Source organism: Pseudophryne corroboree, chromosome 12 (assembly GCF_028390025.1).
Source record: "Pseudophryne corroboree isolate aPseCor3 chromosome 12, aPseCor3.hap2, whole genome shotgun sequence".
Lineage (NCBI taxonomy): Eukaryota > Metazoa > Chordata > Amphibia > Anura > Myobatrachidae > Pseudophryne > Pseudophryne corroboree.
Genome location: NC_086455.1, coordinates 3,561,391 through 3,589,334, shown reverse-complemented (window position 1 = coordinate 3,589,334; position 27,944 = coordinate 3,561,391). Strand labels below are relative to the sequence as shown.

The 27,944-nt window shown below is 49.0% G+C and overlaps 1 protein-coding gene across 2 annotated transcripts; it reads right to left on the bottom strand.

Moving 5' to 3' along the window:
* Positions 1-8: 8 nt before the first annotated feature.
* On the bottom strand, positions 9-27,944 carry GATAD2B (GATA zinc finger domain containing 2B). 2 transcript variants are annotated; one of them, XM_063946696.1, is made up of 11 exons: positions 27,879-27,944; positions 9,078-9,407; positions 7,734-7,863; positions 7,461-7,592; positions 7,208-7,339; positions 6,803-6,973; positions 6,235-6,550; positions 5,953-6,155; positions 2,994-3,095; positions 2,797-2,911; positions 9-2,711 (listed from the first exon to the last, which is right to left on the bottom strand). In XM_063946696.1, the coding sequence occupies exons 2-11, from the start codon at positions 9,404-9,406 to the stop codon at positions 2,578-2,580; spliced, it is 1,764 nt and encodes a 587-aa protein (XP_063802766.1). In that variant the 5' UTR covers position 9,407; positions 27,879-27,944; the 3' UTR covers positions 9-2,577. The 2 variants fall into 2 exon arrangements, with proteins under 2 accessions (XP_063802766.1, XP_063802767.1); XM_063946697.1 differs by having other exon boundaries at positions 6,235-6,547.

Genomic DNA, 27,944 nt, shown 5'->3' with positions numbered 1-27,944 from the left:
ACCCAATAAAAAGTTATAAACTGTTCCTTTCTTTATTAAACGAAGCTTGCAAGTGATAAATATTACAAAGGGTTTTGTTTTTGTCTTTTTTTTGTTTTTTAAATCCTTTCTCCAAAAAAAAAAAAAAAAGTACTTGACTTATGTTTTTTCATATTATTTTTCTCTTCTGCAGAAGTCGGTCACTGTCGGGGGGGCGGGCTCTGGAAGGAGATAACACGGCTTGCAGCCTCTGAAACCAAAATTGCAAAAACACAATGTGGAAACTGGAGGGGGAAATAAAATTTGCGGGGGGGGGGGTACCTCCACAGTGCAAAAGGCAGCGTTTCCCCATGCCCCCCTCCCAATGTGGCTGCCATCATCCCCGAGCTCGTATTAATTCATTGAGGATGAGGAGAGACGAGGAGCAGCGACGACTGATGTGTAGAAGATTGCCGATATACGTCTTTAGGATCCATTAAATGGACACATTTATTTATGATCCAATAAACCAAAGGTGGGGGCGGAGGATGGATGCTGTAATGGAGGCGACGCTTAGCGCACGCTGCCTTTTGCATAGGCATGCCAAGTACACAGACCACAATACACAGTGACAAACGCCTCACACTATTAAGCTCTGGATTGTTGTGTATTCATCCGACCAGTTCTGTTTTATACATAATATACAACATTTTATGTCATCCCCCCCCCCCCCATATTTAAACTTGTCCAGAAATAGCTTTTTACAGACTGAGAAGGTCAAGGGTCGGAGCATCGAACCCCAATGTAACAACAATGTCTTTCTTTGCTGCTTTTTCTTTCTTATAAAGAACTGAAAATCTGAACGAGGGGTGGTAACAGAACGTCATTGCATAAAAGGGGGTGCAGGGGCAGGTAGGGGACTGGGGTGGGGTCACTGAAGGCCCTCCTCCTCCGCGGATTCTTGCAACTTGTAGGAGAAAGTGGATTCCCAGCTCTGGACAGAGAAAACGACGTAACCTGTAAAGTCTCAGCGGCTGTCACACTACACCGCTCTTAGCTGCCCGCGTGGGTGTGGGAGAACTGTCACTTTTCAGGTAGGAGAAACTGAATACAAAACAGGGCGCAAGGAGGGGGAACATATCATCATCTAGTGCACACACCGCTCTCACTGACCTCCCCCCACTATCTGTGCATCCTCCGCTGTGATCGGGTAACGGTGGGCTGTTCCAGGGGACCCCGCCACACTAGAGGTGGCGTGTATCCAGCGGCTAACAGAAGATGAAGGACGCACAGCAACGTAGCACCGACACCAGCCCCCTCACTGCATGCAATCTACATACACCTGTTCAGTATAGCTCTCATTTGTTCTGAAGTTCGCCACCTAGTGGATATTACAGTGTACTGCAGGGAAGTAAAGGGGCAGGGTCGTGAGAGCTGCTGCAGTAAATCAGGGTGTTACCTGTAGTGCTCCCCCCCCCCCCCCCCACACTCCATATGATAAGACAATATTCCTGTAGATTGAGGCTGTCGGCCCAGTCCAGGTTGTGTAGAGCGCAGCGAGGCTGCTAAATTAACACTGATTATCTCACAGTGCGACATTGTTGCCTTGCAATATAACGTCACTTTGCAGAAATCGTCCAGTGGTGAAAGGTTTTAAAAGGGTTAAGTGCTTTTAGGACAAACTCAGTCTGCCTTGTTAATACAACCGGGGCAATTTTATACTGTGCGTTTCCCCGTAGCACAGTAAACACGAGAGAAAGATGGCACTCTGGTATGGTCGAGGGTTGGGGGGCTTCATACTTGCAGAGAGGTTCCCCGGTACCCCTCGTAGCTCAGCCACAACAGCTGCCAAACACTGCTTGCAAGAAGGGTGAGTAAACATCATCTCCATGTGGGGGTGGGGGGCTGGCCTGCGGTACGTGGGGGTGGGGTCCTCTTATCAGGGGGAGCCAGACACTGCCGCCAGCCACAGCTCAGGTTATAATCCGTTGATGCCGGGAGGCCAGAGACGGTTCCAGCAGCCGGCGGCCCGCCTGCGTCGTGGACACACAGTTAGTGCAAATACTTCCTACAACACCAATCCATAGGGTTCCGGCAGAAGCAGGGTGGCCACAGAAGGCTTGGAGGAAAAAAAAATATTAAAGGATCCTCTTCCGTTTAACGGAAAGTAATACTCTGCACTGCAGAGCGTCTGAAATGCGGTGAGCCACTCTTGGCCATCCCCCGGATTCCCCCACACTTCATTAAATTCACAGCCCGCTGCTGGGCACTCCGACATCCGGTGGGAAAACCATTGGCAAGGTACCACCAGCCAACGGTGGCTATTCCTGCAGAGCCTCTTAGGGATGGTCCGGGATCACCGGCAGGTCCCATGGTCAGCCCCCTGCCTCGTAACGTTCATCAGGAGAGCTCAAATAATGTTATATTACGTATGTGGCACCAGCTAAAGAAATGTATAAAAAAAAAATGAAAACGAAACCAAAGCCAGTCTGAGGGGAGGGCAAAGCACAAACACAGAACCTTTATAAGCTGCTCTTGGGAAGGGGGAAGGGAGGGGACTGGCTGATACCAGGCCCCAACGTCCGTAATGTCCGCCAGTTTGTCTGCTGTAGGGAAGGGCTATTTCTGCCCACTAATGGACTGCGATATGGAACGTGGAGGGATCATATCCAGGAGGTACTCCCGCTGCCGGTCCGCAAGGCTGGTGGCTTTGTGACCTCCCATTCCGGCGTTCAGGTACGCTATATTCACACCTAGGAGCCAGAGACGACAGTGAGATGCGTGAAGATGGAGATGAAGCTCAGTCGGGGACAAAGAACGGATCTCAGACTTTCTTACCTGGCATGCCAAGCAAACTCCCTGCCACGGGCAGCTGCGGGGCCTGGGCAAAGTTGGACAACATTGAGCGCGCGGTGGGAATCCCTCTCTGCAGCGTATTCTGCGGCTGTGTGGCCTGGAAGGAAGACAGATGGAGGAAGTCAGCGGCCTCACCTACTTCATGTCTTAGGCTTTGTCCATCGCATCCAGCACCCTACCTGTCTCATCGAGTGATGCCTCATGATGCTGTCCTGCTTGCTGACCGAGGACGCGTTGCCTGGTGACAGTGACGCCTGGTGCTGTAACCTCTGCTCAATCTCCTGCAGGATGGAAGAATGTTACTGGTTATCAAAAGGGAGGCAGCTCCGAATCAGTAGAGAAGAGAGGCCATGATATGGAGAGACTGAACACGGCAGAGGAGCAAAAGCATAGGGAGGACGTACATACAGGAGGAGCAAGGCCATGTGGATTACTGATGTACACATAGGAAGAACAAGGCCATGGGGAGGACGTACACACAGGAAGAACAAGGCCAAGTGGAGGTTGTACATACAGGAAGAACAAGGCCATGGGGAGGATGTACACACAGGAAGAACAAGGCCATGGGGAGGACCAACACGTAGGAGAAGCAAGGCCATGATATGGGGAGGACGTATACACAGGAAGAACAAGGTCATGGGGAGGACGTACACACAGGAAGAACAAGGCCATGGGAAGGACGTACACACAGGAAGAACAAGGCCATGGGGAGGACGTACACAGAGGAGGAGCAAGGCCATGGGAAGGACGTACACACAGGAAGAACAAGGCCATGGGAAGGACGTGCACACAGGAAGAACAAGGCCATGGGGAGGATGTACACACAGGAAGAACAAGGCCATGGGGAGGATGTACACACAGGAAGAACAAGGCCATGGGTAAGACGTACACACAGGAAGAAGGCGGCCATGGGGAGGACGTACACACAGAAAGAACAAGGCCATGGGGAGGACGTACACACAGGTAGAACAAGGCCATGGGGAGGACGTACACACAGGAAGAACAAGGCCATGGGAAGGACGTACACACAGGAAGAACAAGGCCATGGGGAGGATGTACACATAGGAAGAACAAGGCCATGGGAAGGATGTACACACAGGAAGAACAAGGCCATAGGGAGGACATACACACAGAAAGAATAAGGCCATGGGGAGGACGTACACACAGGAAGAACAAGGCCATGGGGAGGATGTACACACAGAAGAACAAGGCCATGGGGAGGATGTACACAAAGAACAAGGCCATGGGGAGGATGTACACACAGAAGAATAAGGCCATGAGGAGGACGTACACAAAGAACAAGGCCATGGGGAGGACATGCACACAGGAGGAGCAAGGCCATGGGGAGTACATACACACAGGAAGAACAAGGCCATGGGGAGGACATGAACAAAGGAGAAGCAAGGCCATGTGGAGGACGCACACGCATGAGAAGCAAAGCCATGCTATGGGGAGGACGTACACACAGGAGGATCAAGGCCATGGGAAGGATGTACACACATAGAAACAAGGCCATGGGGAGGATATACACACAGGAAGAACAAGGCCATGGGGAGGATGTACACACAGGAAGAACAAGGCCATGGGAAGGATGTACACACATAGAAACAAGGCCATGGGGAGGATATACACACAGGAAGAACAAGGCCATGGGGAGAACGAACACACAGGAAGAACAAGGCCATTGGGTGGGGGAGACGTACACACAGGAAGAATAAGGCCATGGGGAGGATGTACACACAGGAAGAACAAGGCCATTGGGGGGGGGGGGGGGGGAGACGTACACACAGGAAGAACAAGGCCATGGGGAGGACGTACACACAGGAAGAACAAGGCCATGGGGAGGACATACACACACGAAGAACAAGGCCATGGGGAGGAAGTACACACAGGACGAACAAGGCCATGGGGAGGTCGTGCACACACAGGAGGAGCAAGGCCATGGGGAGGACGCACACGCAGGAGAAGCAAGGCCATGCTAAGGGGAGGACATACACACAGGAAGAACAAAGCCATGGGGACAACGTACACACAGGAGGAGCAAGGCCATGCTATGGGGAGGACGTACATGCAGGAGGAGCAAGGCCATGACATGGGGAGGACGTACACGCAGGAGGAGCAAAGCCATGCTATGGGGAGGACGTACATGCAGGAGGAGCAAGGCCATGCCATGGGGAGGACGTACACGCAGGAGGAGCAAGGCCATGCTATGGGGAGGACGTACACGCAGGAGGAGCAAGGCCATGCTATGGGGAGGACGTACACGCAGGAGGAGCAAGGCCATGCCATGGGGAGGACGTACACACAGGAGGAGCAAGGCCATGCTATGGGGAGGACGTACACGCAGGAGGAGCAAGGCCATGCTATGGGGAGGACGTACACGCAGGAGGAGCAAGGCCATGCTATGGGGAGGACGTACACGCAGGAGGAGCAAGGCCATGCTATGGGGAGGACGTACACGCAGGAGGAGCAAGGCCATGCTATGGGGAGGACGTACACGCAGGAGGAGCAAGGCCATGCTATGGGGAGGACGTACACACAGGAGGAGCAAGGCCATGCTATGGGGAGGACGTACACGCAGGAGGAGCAAGGCCATGCTATGGGGAGGACGTACACACAGGAGGAGCAAGGCCATGCTATGGGGAGGACGTACACACAGGAGGAGCAAGGCCATGCTATGGGGAGGACGTACACACAGGAGGCGCAAGGCCATGACATGGGGAGGACGTACACGCAGGAGGAGCAAGGCCATGCTATGGGGAGGACGTACACGCAGGAGGAGCAAGGCCATGCCATGGGGAGGACGTACACGCAGGAGGAGCAAGGCCATGCTATGGGGAGGACGTACACACAGGAGGAGCAAGGCCATGACATGGGGAGGACGTACACCCAGGAGGAGCAAGGCCATGCTATGGGGAGGACGTACACACAGGAGGAGCAAGGCCATGCTATGGGGAGGACGTACACGCAGGAGGAGCAAGGCCATGCTATGGGGAGGACGTACACGCAGGAGGAGCAAGGCCATGCCATGGGGAGCACCGCTGCATCTTCCAGACAATACAGTCCCATTCAGGGATGAGCATGCGTCACGAGGGCACATTACCTCCACACCCTCCGTTTGTTGGCCATCGCACCCACCTGCTCTTGCTGCAAGGCTTTAACAAATGCGTTCTTAAGCCGGTTTGTGTGCTCCGCCTTCAGCGCCTTCTTCTGGTTGGACGTCATGCATTGCTCGCACAGGATCTTCCCGCTCTTCTCCTGCTTCCAGTGCGGCGTGAAGTCCGTGCGACACTGAGCGCATGTGAAGGGGTCGATGTGGAGGAGTGAGGCGCAGCCCTTCCCTGGGGGTGAGAGGTGGGTGAGAACACACAATGAAGTCAGCCGCTCTGGCAGCCTGAACCTCACGCCTCCGGCCCTTACCCTGGCTGTCTATTACACTCTGCACCACTTCCTCCAGCCCCACCATGTAGATGAACTCGCTGTTGGCCGCACTGGGCAGGAAGTGGAGCAGTGGTGCGGGGGGCTTCGGAGGGGGGATCTCCAGCAGCGTCTTCTCCAGCTGTTTCCGCAGGGCGAGCTTAGCAGCTGCTTGGGAGCTGACGGGATCCGCCATGGAACTGGGGCTGGGCAGCGGGGAAGACACTCTGTTCACGGAACTCGCCTGCATATGAGAGCCCAGGTTCATATACATGGCCGAGGAGGATGTGCGCTGGCAGGGGACCGAGGAGCTGGACTGCTGCGGAAAACCAGAGGCAAAGTCAGTACAGGCTGAGGACAAGGTTACTGCAGGGGTGCCAAAGCTGGGATGGGCGAGTCTAGAGCAGGTCTCATTACTGGAGGGAGTTATAGTACAGCGGGGTCTCATTACTGGAGGGCGTTATAGTACAGCGGGGTCACTACTGGACAGGGTGAAGGTACAGTGGGGTCACTGCAGGTGGTTGTGTAGTTACCAGCACTTAGCGGGCGTGGCAGGCATGCTGCGTATTACCTGCGGGTAGCTGAGGGCCTGGGTCATGCCTGGTGTGCTGTTGCGGATCAGGCTGGCTTTGGGTGGCACACACTGCCCCTGCATCTGGGTAGGATTGGGGGCAATGACTCTCTGTGACATCATCATGTGGGGGAGGGGTGCATTTGAGGATGATCGGATAACGCTGTGAGTCTAGGAAAAGAAAGAAGAGGGTTAGGATGTCGTAACCTGCAGTATGTGCATGCCTACACCACATCTGCACACCGGAACCTTCCCGAGTCACAGCCACCGGGCCGCTATGTCACCTATAGGTCCGAGCCAGTAAAACGTATGTTACACAGAATCTGTGGTTCCCCGTCTCCCGGAATAAATCCTGCCAGATGTGGGAGTATCTGATGACCCCAATACAACCACACACCAACTTACCTGTACACTCCTCAGATTCTGCACCTCCAATCCCGGAGCCCCCGGCCGTGAGGGCACCTTTGCCAGGCTGGGCTGCCCAACGTGAGCTGGGGATGGTTGAACAATTGTAGCTGCATTCTGTACCACAGGGTTCTGTAAGAGTCAAGCATTAGGTTAGGCTCTGAAAGGAGAGACCGCCATCCCAGGAACGCCCCAAACAAGGACGAAGTGTTAGGGGATTGGGTGAGGACAGTCAAATGAAACCAAGGTTCACCTTCTGCAGGACGTTCTCTTTTTGGAGCTGGCTCTGTCGCAGCTTCTTCAGGAGGACCAGCCTGGCCTCTTCCAACCGCAGTTCGTCCTTCAGCTGTTTGATAAATTGCTGGCGTTCCTCTAGATTTTTTCCCTGGATGGGGGGGGGACCACAAGTTGTCGTTATAAACTATTGCCAGTTCCCTGTCTTTCTATTCCCTTCCAGGGTTACTACGGTGACTTGGTGAGAAGAGCCACAATTAGGTCTGGACACCAATAGTAGTGGGTAGCATACCTTGAACAACTCCAGGTTGGCCACCTTAATTCGGTCTTCCAAGAGGGAAGTTGAGCGTGGGCTGGAGGCCTCATTGTCCGACAGTACAATGATGTCCGGCGAGGGTGTCAGGCCGGCCCGGTCCTGGTCACTATAGAAAAGAGAGAGGTATAGTTAGCGCAGATTCCCAGACCAATCTTCACTGATGGGGGCTGCAGTGTGGCCCCCCAATACTTTACTGGGTACCCCAAGCAAACGCAGGCATGTTCCCAACTTATTGGTCAGCTATTAGTAAATTGTCAGTAGAGAATGTTAGTACAGGCCACAAATGAATCTCCGGGTGTCCCTACAGGGGGGGCTTACAGTGTCCCTGCACTTGCAGCTCTCAGCTGCTGGCTGCCTGCACTCAGGCACCAGATGGCTTGCTCACGCCTTCTGTGTAGGTGCTAAGTTACAATAAAAAAACACCACAAACCCACAGTATCGACAGACGCAAACCCCAGGCTGTGACGAAGGAGGGGGGACAGCAATGGGGGGGGGGATTCATGTCAGCACAGACTAGCCTTCATCCAGTAAAGACGCCATTTAGATGGGAAATATCTCTCCGCTGTAGAATGATTAATGGTAGCTGCGGCACTGGAGGGGTTAACCCTCCACACAGCGGCGCCATTTTCAAGGGTCAATGGGCGCCCTTTTTTTATAAAAACAATGGCGCTAGGCGCCATATTTGAAATGCAATACCGGCTGTGACCGAACGTCTCCTTGCGTCCTCAATGTCTACGCCCAGCAATCACAGATTGGGTCACACGGAACCTGGCCAATAGGGGATTCCCTCTTACCGTCAGTAACTGCCTGTTACTGACTCCACCCACTGCGCAGTGGGCAGGTATGGCGCTGCCACCACCAGGCTCCTAATCTGTGGCACCTGGAACCACGTTTCTGCTGTGCATGCATCGACACACTTTTGCCACACCTCCTGTCTGGCGTCAGTTGACCCCCACTGGTCGTTGACTTAGCCTGGCAGAGGGCGGAACTTGGAGACGGTGGGCTGGACAGTCGGAGAACGAGACTGCTTTAGGGCATTCCTGTTTGTCGCAAGTTAATAGGCAATCGTCGTCTTAAAGGCAAGGATGTTTATTGAACGGCCGATTTATCGCAAGCCTGCTGGCGGCCTGTTTTACTTCCAAAATGTCTAACCAGGACTTGAGATGGGTTTAGACGTGTCTATCTGCGAGCGATAATTAATGGGCGCCCAAAAACAATGGGCGCCCATTAATTATATCGGCTTATAGAACAATTGAATTGCCCCCTAAATGTTGTCATTTCTCATCTTCAGGCATGGCTGTGCCCCGGTTGTCACCTCACCTCCGCCTAGAACTCATGTCTACAGGCTCCTCGTTGATGTTCTCCTTGCCGTGACGCGCTACTGGCCGCGATTCCACATGGGGCCGCAAGCTCCCATTCATCTTCTCCTCATACATTTTCAGGCCGTCCTGCTTTGCCGCGTGCTCATGTGACAGTTCCAGGCCCGGGAAATCTTTTCTCTTCAGCAGGGCCAGCATCTTCAGCCTCTCCATGGCCTCGTGTCCCTCCATTTTCAGCTGCTTGGCCAGGACATCCTCGCGGTCATCCGCCTGCTCCAGGCCCCTCTTCAGGAGATTGAGGCGCAGGGTGTCTTCTGTCACTCTGTCCATCCTGCAGAGAGAGCCAATAGAATCTATAATCAGCACCTGTACAATATACAATCATCCCTTCATCCTACGCCTCAACTGCACCCATACATAAGGAGTAACAAAACTACAGGGGGTATTCAATTAGCTACCGTGTGGGGGAGCGAGGGGAAATGTAAAACTAGGGGGGTTAATCAATTAGCCACAAAGGGGGGATTTGCAAAACTAGGGGCTATTCAATTAGCTACGGGGGGGGGGTGTTGAGAGGGAGGTAAAACTAGGGGGGGGGTTAATCAATTAGCTACCGGGGGGGATGGGGGGTGGCGGAGGGGGGTAAAATGGGGAGGTTAATCAATTAGCTAGAAGGGGGGGGGGGGGGGGGGGATTAGTAAAACTAGTAACGCTACTCAATTAGCAACCGGGGTTTTAAAAACAAAACTAGGGGGGCCTTTCAATTAGCCTTCGGGGGGGGGGGGGGTGTATCTGCAAAGCTAGGGGGCTATTCAATTAGCTACGCGGGGGGGGGGGGGGGGGGGGATTTGTGCAAACCTAGGGGGGCTATTCAATTGGCTACCGGGGAGGGGGATTTGCAAAACTAGGGGGGGCTATTCAATTAGCTACCGGGGAAGGGATTAGCAAAACTAGGGGGGCAATTCAATTAGCTACTGGGGGGTGGAATTTTCATCTTCAGCGGCGTGGAAGCAGCAGTAACGGCACCTCACTTGCCTCCATTGCGGCCTGATATCGCTACGGGAGTGTGGTTTTCTGCACGCAGTCCTATAGACTATATGACTGGAGCTACTATAAGTGTGTCACACAGTCAAGATAATAGAATCCAACCCTAAATGTCATCAAAAATGGTCACGACATATCACCATATAATAACACAAACTGACAAGTGCTGAGAAGCATACAGTGCGTCTGGAAAGTATTCACAGCGCTTAACTTTTTCCACATTTTGTGTTACGTTACAGCCTTATTCCAAACTGGAATTACCTCATTTTTTCCTTCAAAATTCTACACAGATTTCCCCGTAATTACAACATGAAAAAAGTGGTGTTTTTTTTTAACATTTTTGCAAAATTTATTTAAAAATAAAAAACTAAGAAATCACATGTACATAAGTATTCACAGCCTTTGCCATGAAGCTCAAAATTGAGCTCAGGTGCATCCTGTTACCACTGATCATCCTTGAGATGTTCCTACAGCTTAATTGGAGTCCACCTGTGGTAAATTCAGTTGATTGGACATGATTTGGAAAGGCACACACCTGTCTACATAAGGTCCCACACTTGACAATACATGTCTGAGCACAAACCAAGCATGAAGTCAAAGGAATTGTCTGTAGACCTCCGAGACAGGATTGTCTTGAGGCACAAATCTGGGGAAGGGTACAGAAAAATATCTGCTGCTTTGAAGGTCCCAATGAGCACAGTGGCCTCCATCATCTGTAAATGGAAGCAGTTCGGAACCACAAGGACTCTACCTACAGCTGGCCGGCCGTCTAAACTGAGCGATCGGGGGAGACGGGCCCTAGTCAGGGAGGTGACCAAGAACCGGATGGTCACTCTGTGGAGAGAGAAGAACCTTCCAGGACAACCATCTCTGTAGCAATCCAACAATCAGGCCTGTATGGTAGCGTGGCCAGACAGAAGCCACTCCTTAGTAAAAAGCACATGGCAGCCCGCCTGGAGTTTGCCAAAATGTACCTAAAAAACTCTCAGACAATGAGAAACAAAATTCTCTGGTCTGATGAGACAAAGATTGAACTCTTTGGCGTGAATGCCAGGTGTCATGTTTAGAGGAAACCAGGCACCGCTCATCACCAGGCCAATACCATCCCTACAGTAAAGAATGGGGGTGGTAGCATCATGCTGTGGGGATGTTTTTCAGACAAAGGAACTGGGAGACTAGTCAGGATAGAGGGAAAGATGAATGCAGCAATGTACAGAGACATCCTGGATGAAAACCTGCTCCAGAGCGCTCTTGACCTCAGACTGGGGTGACAGTTCATCTTTCAGCAGGACAACGACCCTAAGCACACAGCCAAGATATGAAAGGAGTGGCTTCAGTACAACTCTGAATGTCCTTGAGTGGCCCAACCAGAGCCCAGACTTGAATACGATTGAACATCTCTGGAGAGATCTGAAAATGGCTGTGCACCAACGCTTCCCATCCAACCTGTTGGAGCTTGAGAGGTGCTGCAAAGAGGAATGGGCGAAACTGCCCAAAGATAGGTGTGCCAAGCTTGTGGCATCATATTCAGAAAGACTTGAGGCTGTAATTGCTGCCAAAGGTGCGTCAACAAAGTATTGAGCAAAGGCTGTGAATACTTATGTACATGTGATTTCTTAGCTTTTTATTTTTAATACATTTCCAAAAATTTAAAAAAAAACTTTTTTTCACGTTGTCATTATGGGGTATTGTGTGTAGCATTGTGAGGGAAAAAATGAATTTATTCCAGTTTGGAATAAGGCTGTAACATAACAAAATGCAGAAAAAGTGAAGCGCTGTGAATACTTTCCGGATACACTGTATATATATATAATATACAGAGTTCTCCTGACTGGGTGTTATTATTACCAGTTATTTATATAGCGCACATATTCTGCAGCCTTTACAGAGAATATTTGGCCATTCACATCAGTCTCTGCCCCAGTGGAGCTTACAATCTATATTCCCTATCACATGCACACGCACACAAATTCATACTAGGGTAAATTATGTCAGAAGCCAGTATATTTTTGGATTGTGGGAGAAAACCGGAATATTCGGAGGAAACCCACGCAAGTATGGAGAGAATATACAAACTCCTCACAGTATCAGTATAGGGGCAGACAGCGCCGGGTGTCTATATATAATATAAAGAGATCTCCTGACTGGGTGTTATTATCAGGACAGGGGCATACAGCGCCGGGTGTCTATATATAATATACAGAGGTCTCCTGACTGGGTGTTATTATCAGGACAGGATCAGACAGCGCCGGGTGTCTATATATAATATACAGAGATCTCCTGACTGGGTGTTATTATCAGGACAGGGTCAGACAGCGCCGGGTGTCTAGACTATATATAATATACAGAGATCTCCTGACTGGGTGTCTATATATAATATACAGAGATCTCCTGACTGGGTGTTATTATCAGGACAGGGGCATACAGCGCCGGGTGTCTATATATAATATAAAGAGATCTCCTGACTGGGTGTTATTATCAGGACAGGATCAGACAGCGCCGGGTGTCTATATATATTATACAGAGATCTCCTGACTGGGTGTTATTATCAGGACAGGGTCAGACAGCGCCGGGTGTCTATATATAATCTACAGAGATCTCCTGACTGGGTGTTATTATCAGGACAGGGTCAGACAGCGCCGGGTGTCTATATATAATATACAGAGATCTCCTGACTGGGTGTTATTATCAGGACAGGGTCAGACAGCGCCGGGTGTCTATATATAATATACAGAGGTCTCCTGACTGGGTGTTATTATCAGGACAGGATCAGACAGTGCCGGGTGTCTATATATAATATACAGAGGTCTCCTGACTGGGTGTTATTATCAGGACAGGGTCAGACAGCGCCGGGTGTCTATATATAATATACAGAGGTCTCCTGACTGGGTGTTATTATCAGGACAGGATCAGACAGTGCCGGGTGTCTATATATAATATACAGAGGTCTCCTGACTGGGTGTTATTATCAGGACAGCGTCAGACAGCGCCGGGTGTCTATATATAATATACAGAGGTCTCCTGACTGGGTGTTATTATCAGGACAGGATCAGACAGCGCCGGGTGTCTATATATAATATACAGAGATCTCCTGACTGGGTGTTATTATCAGGACAGGGTCAGACAGCGCCGGGTGTCTAGACTATATATAATATACAGAGATCTCCTGACTGGGTGTCTATATATAATATACAGAGATCTCCTGACTGGGTGTTATTATCAGGACAGGGTCAGACAGCGCCGGGTGTCTATATATAATATACAGAGATCTCCTGACTGGGTGTCTATATATAATATACAGAGATCTCCTGACTGGGTGTTATTATCAGGACAGGGTCAGACAGCGCCGGGTGTCTATATATAATATACAGAGATCTCCTGACTGGGTGTTATTATCAGGACAGGATCAGAGAGTGCCGGGTGTCTAGACTATATATAATATACAGAGATCTCCTGACTGGGTGTTATTATCAGGACAGGATCAGACAGCGCCGGGTGTCTATATATAATATACAGAGATCTCCTGACTGGGTGTTATTATCAGGACAGGGTCAGACAGCGCCGGGTGTCTATATATAATATACAGAGATCTCCTGACTGGGTGTCTATAATAAGAATTTACTTACCGATAATTCTATTTCTCGTAGTCCGTAGTGGATGCTGGGGACTCCGTCAGGACCATGGGGAATAGCGGCTCCGCAGGAGACAGGGCACAAAAGCAAGCTTTTAGGATCACATGGTGTGTACTGGCTCCTCCCCCTATGACCCTCCTCCAAGCCTCAGTTAGGTACTGTGCCCGGACGAGCGTACACAATAAGGAAGGATCTTGAATCCCGGGTAAGACTCATACCAGCCACACCAATCACACCGTACAACTTGTGATCTGAACCCAGTTAACAGTATGATAACAAAGAAGTAGCCTCTTAAAAAAGATGGCTCACAACAATAATAACCCGATTTTTGTAACAATAACTATGTACAAGTAATGCAGACAATCCGCACTTGGGATGGGCGCCCAGCATCCACTACGGACTACGAGAAATAGAATTATCGGTAAGTAAATTCTTATTTTCTCTAACGTCCTAGTGGATGCTGGGGACTCCGTCAGGACCATGGGGATTATACCAAAGCTCCCAAACGGGCGGGAGAGTGCGGATGACTCTGCAGCACCGAATGAGAGAACTCCAGGTCCTCTTTAGCCAGAGTATCAAATTTGTAAAATTTTACAAACGTGTTCTCCCCTGACCACGTAGCTGCTCGGCAAAGTTGTAAAGCCGAGACCCCTCGGGCAGCCGCCCAAGATGAGCCCACCTTCCTTGTGGAGTGGGCTTTTACAGTTTTAGGCTGTGGCAGGCCTGCCACAGAATGTGCAAGTTGAATTGTGCTACAGATCCAACGAGCAATCGTCTGCTTAGACGCAGGAGCACCCATCTTGTTGGGTGCATACAAGATAAACAACGAGTCAGATTTTCTGACTCCAGCTGTCCTTGAAATATATATTTTCAATGCTCTGACAACGTCCAGTAACTTGGAGTCCTCCAAGTCGCTAGTAGCCGCAGGCACCACAATAGGCTGGTTCAAGTGAAAAGCCGAAACCACCTTAGGGAGAAAATGAGGACGTGTCCGCAGTTCTGCCCTGTCCGAATGGAAAATCAGATATTGGCTTTTGTACGATAAAGCCGCCAACTCTGAAACTCTCCTGGCTGAAGCCAGGGCCAATAGCATGGTTACTTTCCATGTAAGATACTTCAAATCTACCGATTTGAGAGGCTCAAACCAATGAGATTTGAGAAATTCCAAAACTACGTTTAGATCCCACGGTGCCACAGGAGGCACAATTGGGGGTTGTATATGTAGTACACCCTTAACAAAAGTTTGTACTTCAGGCACTGATGCCAATTCTTTCTGGAAGAAGATTGATAAGGCCGAAATTTGAACTTTAATAGACCCCAATTTTAGGCCCATAGACAATCCTGCCTGCAGGAAATGTAGGAATCGACCCAATTGAAATTCTTCCGTTGGGGCCTTCTTGGCCTCACACCACGCAACATATTTTCTCCAAATGCGGTGATAATGTTGTGCGGTCACTTCCTTCCTAGCTTTAATCAAGGTAGGAATAACTTCCTCTGGAATGCCCTTTTCTTTTAGAATCCGGCGTTCAACCGCCATGCCGTCAAACGCAGTCGCGGTAAGTCTTGGAACATACAAGGTCCCTGCTGAAGCAGATCCCTTCTTAGAGGTAGAGGCCACGGATCTTCCGTGAGCATCTCTTGAAGTTACGGATACCAAGTTCTTCTTGGCCAATCCGGAGCCACTAGTATTGTTCTTACTCCCCTTTTCCGTATAATTCTCAGTACCTTTGGTATGAGAGGCAGAGGAGGAAACACATACACTGACTGGTACACCCACGGTGTTACCAGAGCGTCCACAGCTATTGCCTGAGGGTCTCTTGACCTGGCGCAATATCTGTCCAGTTTTTTGTTGAGGCGAGACGCCATCATGTCCACCTTTGGTTTTTCCCAATGGTTCACAATCATGTGGAAAACTTCCGGATGAAGTCCCCACTCTCCCGGGTGAAGGTCGTGTCTGCTGAGGAAGTCTGCTTCCCAGTTGTCCACTCCCGGGATGAACACTGCTGACAGTGCTATGACATGATTTTCCGCCCAGCGAAGAATCCTTGCAGCTTCTGTCATTGCTCTTCTGCTTCTCGTGCCGCCTTGTCTGTTTACGTGGGCGACTGCCGTGATGTTGTCCGACTGGATCAACACCGGCTGACCCTGAAGCAGCGGTTTCGCCAAGCTTAGAGCATTGTAAATCGCTCTTAGCTCTAGTATATTTATGTGAAGAGACGTCTCCAGGTTTGACCATACACCCTGGAAGTTTCTTCCCTGTGTGACTGCTCCCCAGCCCCGTAGGCTGGCATCCGTAGTCACCAGGACCCAGTCCTGTATGCCGAACCTGCGGCCCTCTAACAGATGGGCACTCTGCAACCACCACAGGAGAGACAACCTTGTCCTTGGTGACAGTGTTATCCGCTGATGCATGTGCAGATGCGATCTGGACCATTTGTCCAGCAGATCCCACTGAAATATTCGTGCATGGAATCTGCCGAATGGAATTGCTTCGTAAGAAGCCACCATCTTTCCCAGGACTCTTGTGCATTGATGTACTGACACATTTCCTGGTTTTAGGAGGTTCCTGACACGGTCGGATAACTCCCTTGCTTTCTCCTCCGGGAGAAACACCTTTTTCTGAACCGTGTCCAGAATCATTCCCAGGAACAGCAGACGTGTTGTCGGGGACAATTGAGATTTTGGAAGATTCAGAATCCACCCGTGTTGTTGAAGCACTACTTGGGTTAGTGCTACACCGACTTCCAGCTGTTCTCTGGACTTTGCCCTTATCAGGAGATCGTCCAAGTAAGGGATAATTAATACGCCTTTTCTTCGTAGAAGAACCATCATTTCGGTCATTACCTTGGTAAAGACCCGAGGTGCCGTGGACAAACCAAACGGCAGCGTTTGAAACTGATAATGACAGTCTTGTATCACGAACCTGAGATACCCTTGGTGTGAGGGGTAAATTGGGACATGCAGATAAGCATCTTTTATGTCCAGGGACACCATGAAGTCCCCTTCTTCCAGATTCGCTATCACTGCTCTTAGTGACTCCATCTTGAACTTGAATTTCTGTATGTACAGGTTCAAGGATTTCAGATTTAGAATAGGTCTTACCGAACCGTCCGGCTTCGGTACCACAAATAGTGTGGAATAATACCCCTTTCCCTGTTGTAGGAGGGGTACCGTGACTATCACCTGCTGAGAATACAGCTTGTGAATGGCTTCCAATACCGTCGCCCTTTCTGAGGGAGACGTTGGTAAAGCAGACTTTAGGAAACGGCGAGGGGGAGATCTTTCGAATTCCAACATGTAACCCTGAGATACTATCTGCAGGATCCACGGGTCCACCTGTGAGCGAGCCCACTGATTGCTGAAAATCTTTAGTCGACCCCCCACCGCTCCTGAGTCCGCTTGTAAAGCCCCAGCGTCATGCTGATGGCTTTGTAGAACCCGGGGAGGGCTTCTGGTCCTGGGCAGGGGCTGCTTGCTGCCCTCTCTTACCCTTTCCTCTGCCTCGTGGCAGATAAGACTGTCCTTTTGCCCGCTTGTTTTTATAGGAGCGAAAGGACTGCGGCTGAAAAGACGGTGTCTTTTTCTGTTGGGAGGGGGTCTGAGGTAAAAAAGTGGATTTGCCGGCAGTTGCCGTGGCCACCAGATCCGATAGACCAACCCCAAATAATTCCTCTCCTTTATATGGCAATACTTCCATATGCCTTTTGGAATCAGCATCACCTGACCACTGTCGCGTCCATAAACTTCTTCTGGCAGATATGGACATCGCACTTACTCTCGATGCCAGAGTGCAAACATCCCTCTGAGCATCTCGCATATAAAGAAACGCATCCTTTAATTGCTCTAGAGTCAATAAAATACTGTCCCTATCCAGGGTATCAATATTTTCAGTCAGGGAATCCAACCACACTACCCCAGCACTGCACATTCAGGCTGAGGCTATTGCTGGTCGGAGTATAACACCAGTATGCGTGTATATACTCTTCAGGGTAGTTTCCAGCCTCCTATCTGCTGGATCCTTGAGGACGGCCGTATCTGGAGACGGCAACGCCACTTGTTTTGATAAACGTGTGAGCGCTTTATCCACCCTAGGGGGTGTTTCCCAGCGCGCCCTAACCTCTGGTGGGAAAGGGTATAATGCCAATAACTTCTTAGAAATTAGCAGTTTTCTATCTGGGTTAACCCACGCTTCATCACACACGTCATTCAATTCCTCTGATTCTGGAAAAGCTACAGGTAGTTTTTTCACCCCCCACATAATACCCCTTTTTGAGGTACCTGCAGTATCAGAGATCTGCAAAGCCTCCTTCATTGCCGTGATCATATAACGTGTGGCCCTATTGGAAAATACGTTTGTTTCTTCACCGTCGACACTAGATTCATCTGTGTCGGTACCTGTGTCGACTGACTGAGGTAAGGGACGTTTTACAGCCCCTGACGGTGTCTGAGACGCCTGAGCAGGTACTAACTGGTTTTCCGGCCGTCTCATTTCGTCAACTGACTTTTGTAATGTACTAACATTATCACGTAATTCCATAATTAAAGCCATCCATTCCGGTGTCGACTCCCTAGGGGGTGACATCACCATTACCGGCAATTGCTCCGCCTCCACACCAACATCGTCCTCATACATGTCGACACACACGTACCGACACACAGCAGACACACAGGGAATGCTCTTATCGAAGACAGGACCCCACTAGCCCTTTGGGGAGACAGAGGGAGAGTTTGCCAGCACACACCAAAAGCGCTATAAAATGTATATAAACAACCCTAAAAGGTGTTGTTTTTGTTATATGCGCTTTAAATATATAAATATCGCCAAAATATGCCCCCCTTCTCTTTGTTACCCTGTTTCTGTAGTGCAGTGCAGGGGAGAGTCCTGGGAGCCTTCCTCACAGCGGAGCTGAGCAGGAAAATGGCGCTGTGTGCTGAGGAGAATAAGCCCCGCCCCCTTTTCGGCGGGCTTTTCTCCCGGGTTTTGAGATATCTGGCCTGGGTTAAATACATACATATAGCCTCAATGGCTATATGTGATGTATTCTTTGCCAGCAAAGGTATTAAATATTGCTGCCCAGGGCGCCCCCAGCAGTGCCCTGCACCCTCCGTGACCGTTCAGTGTGAAGTGTGTAGCAACAATGGCGCACAGCTGCAGTGCTGTGCGCTACCTTCATGAAGGCTGAAGAGCCTTCTGCCGCCTGTTTCCGGACCCTCGATCTTCAGCATCTGTAAGGGGGATCGGCGGCGCGGCTCCGGGACGAACCCCAGGGTGACCTGTGTTCCGACTCCCTCTGAAGCTATGTCCAGTAGCCTAAGACTCCAATCCATCCTGCACGCAGGTGAGTTGAAAATCTCTCCCCTAAGTCCCTCGATGCAGTGAGCCTGTTGCCAGCAGGACTCACTGAAAATAATAAACCTAAAAACTTTTTCTAAGCAGCTCTTTAGGAGAGCCACCTAGATTGCACCCTGCTCGGACGGGCACAAAAACCTAACTGAGGCTTGGAGGAGGGTCATAGGGGGAGGAGCCAGTACACACCATGTGATCCTAAAAGCTTGCTTTTGTGCCCTGTCTCCTGCGGAGCCGCTATTCCCAATGGTCCTGACGGAGTCCCCAGCATCCACTAGGACGTTAGAGAAATATAATATACAGAGATCTCCTGACTGGGTGTTATTATCAGGACAGGGTCAGACAGCGCCGGGTGTCTATATATAATATACAGAGATCTGACTGGGTGTTATTATCAGGACAGGATCAGACAGCGCCGGGTGTCTATATATAATATACAGAGATCTGACTGGGTGTTATTATCAGGACAGGGTCAGACAGTGCCGGGTGTCTATATATAATATACAGAGATCTCCTGACTGGGTGTTATTATCAGGACAGGATCAGACAGCGCCGGGTGTCTATATATAATATACAGAGGTCTCCTGACTGGGGGTTATTATCAGGACAGGGTCAGACAGCGCCGGGTGTCTATATATAATATACAGAGATCTCCTGACTGGGTGTCTACATATAATATACAGAGGTCTCCTGACTGGGTGTTATTATCAGGACAGGATCAGACAGTGCCGGGTGTCTATATATAATATACAGAGATCTCCTGACTGGGTGTTATTATCAGGACAGGGTCAGACAGCGCCGGGTGTCTATATATAATATACAGAGATCTCCTGACTGGGTGTCTATATATAATATACAGAGATCTCCTGACTGGGTGTTATTATCAGGACAGGGTCAGACAGCGCCGGGTGTCTATATATAATATACAGAGATCTCCTGACTGGGTGTTATTATCAGGACAGGGTCAGACAGCGCCGGGTGTCTATATATAATATACAGAGGTCTCCTGACTGGGTGTCTATATATAATATACAGAGATCTCCTGACTGGGTGTTATTATCAGGACAGGATCAGACAGCGCCGGGTGTCTATATATAATATACAGAGATCTGACAGGGTGTTATTATCAGGACAGGATCAGACAGCGCCGGGTGTCTATATATAATATACAGAGATCTGACAGGGTGTTATTATCAGGACAGGGTCAGACAGTGCCGGGTGTCTATATATAATATACAGAGATCTCCAGACTGGGTGTTATTATCAGGACAGGATCAGACAGCGCCGGGTGTCTATATATAATATACAGAGATCTCCTGACTGGGTGTTATTATCAGGACAGGATCAGACAGCGCCGGGTGTCTATATATAATATACAGAGATCTCCTGACTGGGTGTTAATATCAGGACAGGGGCAGAAAGTGCCGGGTGTCTATATATAATATAAAGAGATCTCCTGACTGGGTGTTATTATCAGGACAGGGGAAGAAAGCGCCGGGTATCTATATATAATATACAGAGATCTGACTGGGTGTTATTATCAGGACAGGATCAGACAGCGCCGGGTGTCTATATATAATATACAGAGATCTCCTGACTGGGTGTTATTATCAGGACAGGGTCAGACAGCGCCGGGTGTCTATATATAATATACAGAGATCCCCTGACTGGGTGTCTATATATAATATACAGAGATCTCCTGACTAGATATAATTATCAGGACAGGGTCAGACAGCGCCGGGTGTCTATATATAATATACAGATATCTGACTGGGTGTTATTATCAGGACAGGATCAGACAGTGCCGGGTGTCTATATATAATATACAGAGATCTCCTGACTGGGTGTTATTATCAGGACAGGGTCAGACAGCGCCGGGTGTCTATATATAATATACAGAGGTCTCCTGACTGGGTGTTATTATCAGGACAGGATCAGACAGTGCCGGGTGTCTATATATAATATACAGAGGTCTCCTGACTGGGTGTTATTATCAGGACAGGGGCAGAAAGCGCCGGGTGTCTCTATATAATATAAAGAGATCTCCTGACTGGGTGTTATTATCAGGACAGGGTCAGACAGCGCCGGGTGTCTATATATAATATACAGAGGTCTCCTGACTGGGTGTTATTATCAGGACAGGATCAGACAGTGCCGGGTGTCTATATATAATATACAGAGGTCTCCTGACTGGGTGTTATTATCAGGACAGGGTCAGACAGTGCCGGGTGTCTATATATAATATACAGAGATCTGACTGGGTGTTATTATCAGGACAGGATCAGATAGTGCCGGGTGTCTATATATAATATACAGAGATCTCCTGACTGGGTGTTATTATCAGGACAGGGTCAGACAGCGCCGGGTGTCTATATATAATATACAGAGGTCTCCTGACTGGGTGTTATTATCAGGACAGGATCAGACAGTGCCGGGTGTCTATATATAATATACAGAGGTCTCCTGACTGGGTGTTATTATCAGGACAGGGTCAGACAGCGCCGGGTGTCTATATATAATATACAGAGATCTCCTGACTGGGTGTTATTATCAGGACAGGATCAGACAGCGCCGGGTGTCTATATATAATATACAGAGATCTCCTGACTGGGTGTTAATATCAGGACAGGGGCAGAAAGCGCCGGGTGTCTATATATAATATACAGAGATCTCCTGACTGGGTGTTATTATCAGGACAGGATAAGACAGCGCCGGGTGTCTATATATAATATACAGAGATCTCCTGACTGGGTGTTATTATCAGGACAGGATCAGACAGCGCCGGGTGTCTATATATAATATACAGAGATCTCCTGACTGGGTGTTATCAGGACAGGATCAGACAGCGCCGGGTGTCTATATATAATATACAGAGATCTCCTGACTGGGTGTTATTATCAGGACAGGATCAGACAGCGCCGGGTGTCTATATATAATATACAGAGATCTCCTGACTGGGTGTTAATATCAGGACAGGGGCAGAAAGCGCCGGGTGTCTATATATAATATACAGAGATCTCCTGACTGGGTGTTAATATCAGGACAGGGGAAGAAAGCGCCGGGTGTCTATATATAATATACAGAGATCTCCTGACTGGGTGTTATTATCAGGACAGGATCAGACAGCGCCGGGTGTCTATATATAATATACAGAGATCTCCTGACTGGGTGTTATCAGGACAGGATCAGACAGCGCCGGGTGTCTATATATAATATACAGAGATCTCCTGACTGGGTGTTATCAGGACAGGATCAGACAGCGCCGGGTGTCTATATATAATATACAGAGATCTCCTGACTGGGTGTTAATATCAGGACAGGGGAAGAAAGCGCCGGGTGTCTATATATAATATACAGAGATCTCCTGACTGGGTGTTATTATCAGGACAGGATCAGACAGCGCCGGGTGTCTATATATAATATACAGAGATCTCCTGACTGGGTGTTATCAGGACAGGATCAGACAGCGCCGGGTGTCTATATATAATATACAGAGATCTCCTGACTGGGTGTTATTATCAGGACAGGATCAGACAGCGCCGGGTGTCTATATATAATATACAGAGATCTCCTGACTGGGTGTTAATATCAGGACAGGGGCAGAAAGCGCCGGGTGTCTATATATAATATACAGAGATCCCCTGACTGGGTGTTATTATCAGGACAGGATCAGAGAGTGCCGGGTGTCTATATATAATATACAGAGATCTCCTGACTGGGTGTCTATATATAATATACAGAGATCTCCTGACTGGGTGTTATTATCAGGACAGGGTCAGACAGCGCCGGGTGTCTATATATAATATACAGAGGTCTCCTGACTGGGTGTTATTATCAGGACAGGATCAGAGAGTGCCGGGTGTCTATATATAATATACAGAGATCTGACTGGGTGTTATTATCAGGACAGGATCAGACAGCGCCGGGTGTCTATATATAATATACAGAGGTCTCCTGACTGGGTGTTATTATCAGGACAGGGTCAGACAGTGCCGGGTGTCTATATATAATATACAGAGATCTCCTGACTGGGTGTTATTATCAGGACAGGGTCAGACAGCGCCGGGTGTCTATATATAATATACAGAGGTCTCCTGACTGGGTGTCTATATATAATATACAGAGATCTCCTGACTGGGTGTTATTATCAGGACAGGGTCAGACAGCGCCGGGTGTCTATATATAATATACAGAGATCCCCTGACTGGGTGTCTATATATAATATACAGAGATCTCCTGACTGGGTGTTATTATCAGGACAGGATCAGAGAGTGCCGGGTGTCTATATATAATATTCAGAGATCTCCTGACTGGATGTTATTATCAGGACAGGGTCAGACAGCGCCGGGTGTCTATATATAATATACAGAGATCTGACTGGGTGTTATTATCAGGACAGGATCAGACAGTGCCGGGTGTCTATATATAATATACAGAGATCTCCTGACTGGGTGTTATTATCAGGACAGGGTCAGACAGCGCCGGGTGTCTATATATAATATACAGAGGTCTCCTGACTGGGTGTTATTATCAAAACAGGATCAGACAGTGCCGGGTGTCTATATATAATATACAGAGGTCTCCTGACTGGGTGTTATTATCAGGACAGGGTCAGACAGCGCCGGGTGTCTATATATAATATACAGAGATCTCCTGACTGGGTGTTATTATCAGGACAGGATCAGACAGCGCCGGGTGTCTATATATAATATACAGAGATCTCCTGACTGGGTGTTATTATCAGGACAGGATCAGACAGCGCCGGGTGTCTATATATAATATACAGAGATCTCCTGACTGGGTGTTATTATCAGGACAGGATCAGACAGCGCCGGGTGTCTATATATAATATACAGAGATCTCCTGACTGGATGTTATTATCAGGACAGGATCAGACAGCGCCGGGTGTCTATATATAATATACAGAGGTCTCCTGACTGGGTGTTATTATCAGGACAGGATCAGACAGCGCCGGGTGTCTATATATAATATACAGAGGTCTCCTGACTGGGTGTTATTATCAGGACAGGATCAGACAGCGCCGGGTGTCTATATATAATATACAGAGATCTCCTGACTGGGTGTTAATATCAGGACAGGGGCAGAAAGCGCCGGGTGTCTATATATAATATAAAGAGATCTCCTGACTGGGTGTTATTATCAGGACAGGGGAAGAAAGCGCCGGGTGTCTATATATAATATACAGAGGTCTCCTGACTGGGTGTTATCAGGACAGGGTCAGACAGCGCCGGGTGTCTATATATAATATACAGAGGTCTCCTGACTGGGTGTCTATATATAATATACAGAGATCTTCTGACTGGGTGTCTATATATAATATACAGAGATCTCCTGACTGGGTGTTATTATCAGGACAGGGTCAGACAGCGCCGGGTGTCTATATATAATATACAGAGATCTCCTGACTGGGTGTTATCAGGACAGGGTCAGACAGCGCCGGGTGTCTATATATAATATACAGAGATCTGACTGGGTGTTATTATCAGGACAGGGTCAGACAGTGCCGGGTGTCTATATATAATATACAGAGGTCTCCTGACTGGGTGTTATTATCAGGACAGGGTCAGACAGCGCCGGGTGTCTATATATAATATACAGAGGTCTCCTGACTGGGTGTCTATATATAATATACAGAGATCTCCTGACTGGGTGTTATTATCAGGACAGGATCAGACAGCGCCGGGTGTCTATATATAATATAAAGAGGTCTCCTGACTGGGTGTTATTATCAGGACAGGGTCAGACAGCGCCGGGTGTCTATATATAATATACAGAGATCTCCTGACTGGGTGTTATTATCAGGACAGGGTCAGACAGTGCCGGGTGTCTATATATAATATACAGAGATCTGACTGGGTGTTATTATCAGGACAGGGGCAGAAAGCGCCGGGTGTCTATATATAATATAAAGAGATCTCCTGACTGGGTGTTATTATCAGGACAGGGTCAGACAGCGCCGGGTGTCTATATATAATATACAGAGATCTGACTGGGTGTTATTATCAGGACAGGGGCAGAAAGCGCCGGGTGTCTATATATAATATAAAGAGATCTCCTGACTGGGTGTTATTATCAGGACAGGGGCAGAAAGCGCCGGGTATCTATATATAATATACAGAGATCTGACTGGGTGTTATTATCAGGACAGGGTCAGACAGCGCCGGGTGTCTATATATAATATACAGAGATCTCCTGACTGGGTGTTATTATCAGGACAGGATCAGAGAGTGCCGGGTGTCTATATATAATATACAGAGGTCTCCTGACTGGGTGTTATTATCAGGACAGGGTCAAACAGCGCCGGGTGTCTATATATAATATACAGAGATCTCCTGACTGGGTGTCTACATATAATATACAGAGATCTCCTGACTGGGTGTTATTATCAGGACAGGATCAGAGAGTGCCGGGTGTCTATATATAATATACAGAGATCTCCTGACTGGGTGTTATTATCAGGACAGGATCAGACAGTGCCGGGTGTCTATATATAATATACAGAGATCTCCTGACTGGGTGTTATTATCAGGACAGGGTCAGACAGTGCCGGGTGTCTATATATAATATACAGAGGTCTCCTGACTGGATGTTATTATCAGGACAGGGTCAGACAGCGCCGGGTGTCTATATATAATATACAGAGATCTCCTGACTGGGTGTTATTATCAGGACAGGGTCAGACAGTGCCGGGTGTCTATATATAATATACAGAGATCTGACTGGGCGTTATTATCAGGACAGGGTCAAACAGCGCCGGGTGTCTATATATAATATACAGAGATCTCCTGACTGGGTGTTAATATCAGGACAGGATCAGACAGCGCCGGGTGTCTATATATAATATACAGAGGTCTCCTGACTGGATGTTATTATCAGGACAGGATCAGACAGTGCCGGGTGTCTATATATAATATACAGAGATCTCCTGACTGGGTGTTATTATCAGGACAGGGTCAGACAGCGCCGGGTGTCTATATATAATATACAGAGATCTGACTGGGCGTTATTATCAGGACAGGGTCAAACAGCGCCGGGTGTCTATATATAATATACAGAGGTCTCCTGACTGGATGTTATTATCAGGACAGGATCAGACAGTGCCGGGTGTCTATATAGAATATACAGAGATCTCCTGACTGGGTGTTATTATCAGGACAGGGTCAGACAGCGCCGGGTGTCTATATATAATATACAGAGATCTGACTGGGCGTTATTATCAGGACAGGGTCAAACAGCGCCGGGTGTCTATATATAATATACAGAGGTCTCCTGACTGGGTGTTATTATCAGGACAGGGTCAGACAGCGCCGAGTGTCTATATATAATATACAGAGATCTCCTGACTGGGTGTCTATATATAATATACAGAGATCTCCTGACTGAGTGTTATTATCAGGACAGGGTCAGACAGCGCCGGGTGTCTATATATAATATACAGAGATCTCCTGACTGGGTGTTATTATCAGGACAGGATCAGAGAGTGCCGGGTGTCTATATATAATATACAGAGATCTCCTGACTGGGTGTTATTATCAGGACAGGGTCAGACAGCGCCGGGTGTCTATATATAATATACAGAGGTCTCCTGACTGGGTGTTATCAGGACAGGGTCAGACAGCGCCGGGTGTCTATATATAATATACAGAGATCTGACTGGGCGTTATTATCAGGACAGGGTCAAACAGTGCCGGGTGTCTATATATAATATACAGAGGTCTCCTGACTGGGTGTTATTATCAGGACAGGATCAGAGAGTGCCGGGTGTCTATATATAATATACAGAGATCTCCTGACTGGGTGTTATTATCAGGACAGGGTCAGACAGCGCTTGGTCTCTACAGCATAGTATACACACACACACACACACACACACACACACACACCGTCATAGATATGGCTGTGTGTGAGATGGGTATACGCTGGCAGATTACACATACATGTATATGCAGAACATGAAATCCTGTCACAGTACAGACATTGATGTGACGTATGACATCCAGCCAGCGGCACGCTTGCCACCACAGGTGAGAGGTCCGGCCCCGCATACTACGCCGACATGGAGACGCTGATCTGCAGCAAGTGACAAAGGGTTAACGTGTATATTTGTGTCTCACGGTGCCCACACCAAAGATGGAGGCGTCAGCTCTGCACCTGTTCTGAGTTGTGACACATGCTGTGGGGGAGGGAGCGGGTGTGCGGGACAGAACGGCAGTGTTGTGCAGGGACACAGGCTCTGCAGATGTCAGACGCGTGTGCCATCTATTATCAGGGTAGCAGTGAGTCACGGCCAGGACACCATTAGCGCACCGCAACCATCTCAGAGATACCAACAGGCAGGGGCACCGCCGCTCCATGCATTGTGCTAGCGGGGCGACACATAACCCATGCATGACAGAGGGGGTGAGAGGAGGTGACAGGAGAGCAGGGGTCCCCAGCACACACGTCGCAGGTAACAAGCCATTTACCAGCTGGCTGCCCGCCTGACAGCACCAGACAGTGCACGGCGTCACATCACACAATGCGTGCACTAGACACAACCATCGTACAGCACAATAATCCATCATCACACAGCAGTGCACCTCCAGACAGCACTACGCAGCGTTACTACAATCCCCAGGCCAGCACTCTGCAATACACCACCAGCACCCCGGGGGGACACATGCCACAATACCACAACAGCTGCCGCTCTCCGGGCGAGGACCCCGCAGCCCCTCCATCGCATCCCCACTGAGGAGGCTACGGGGGAATCTGCCGCATTTACCTGCTATATCATGACTTGTCTTCCATGGGCCAGACAGCCCAAGCCCCCCCTCCCCTTCCCCTCACA

Bases quoted from the DNA above. Each gene is read 5' to 3' on its own strand.
- GATAD2B (XM_063946696.1), bottom strand. From the start codon at position 9,406: ATGGACAGAGTGACAGAAGACACCCTGCGCCTCAATCTCCTGAAGAGG. The intron at 7,593-7,733 runs GTATGCTACCCA...CCCCCCATCCAG, and splicing joins CCAACCTGGAGTTGTTCAAG to GGAAAAAATCTAGAGGAACG. The intron at 7,340-7,460 runs GTGAACCTTGGT...TGACTCTTACAG, and splicing joins AAGAGAACGTCCTGCAGAAG to AACCCTGTGGTACAGAATGC.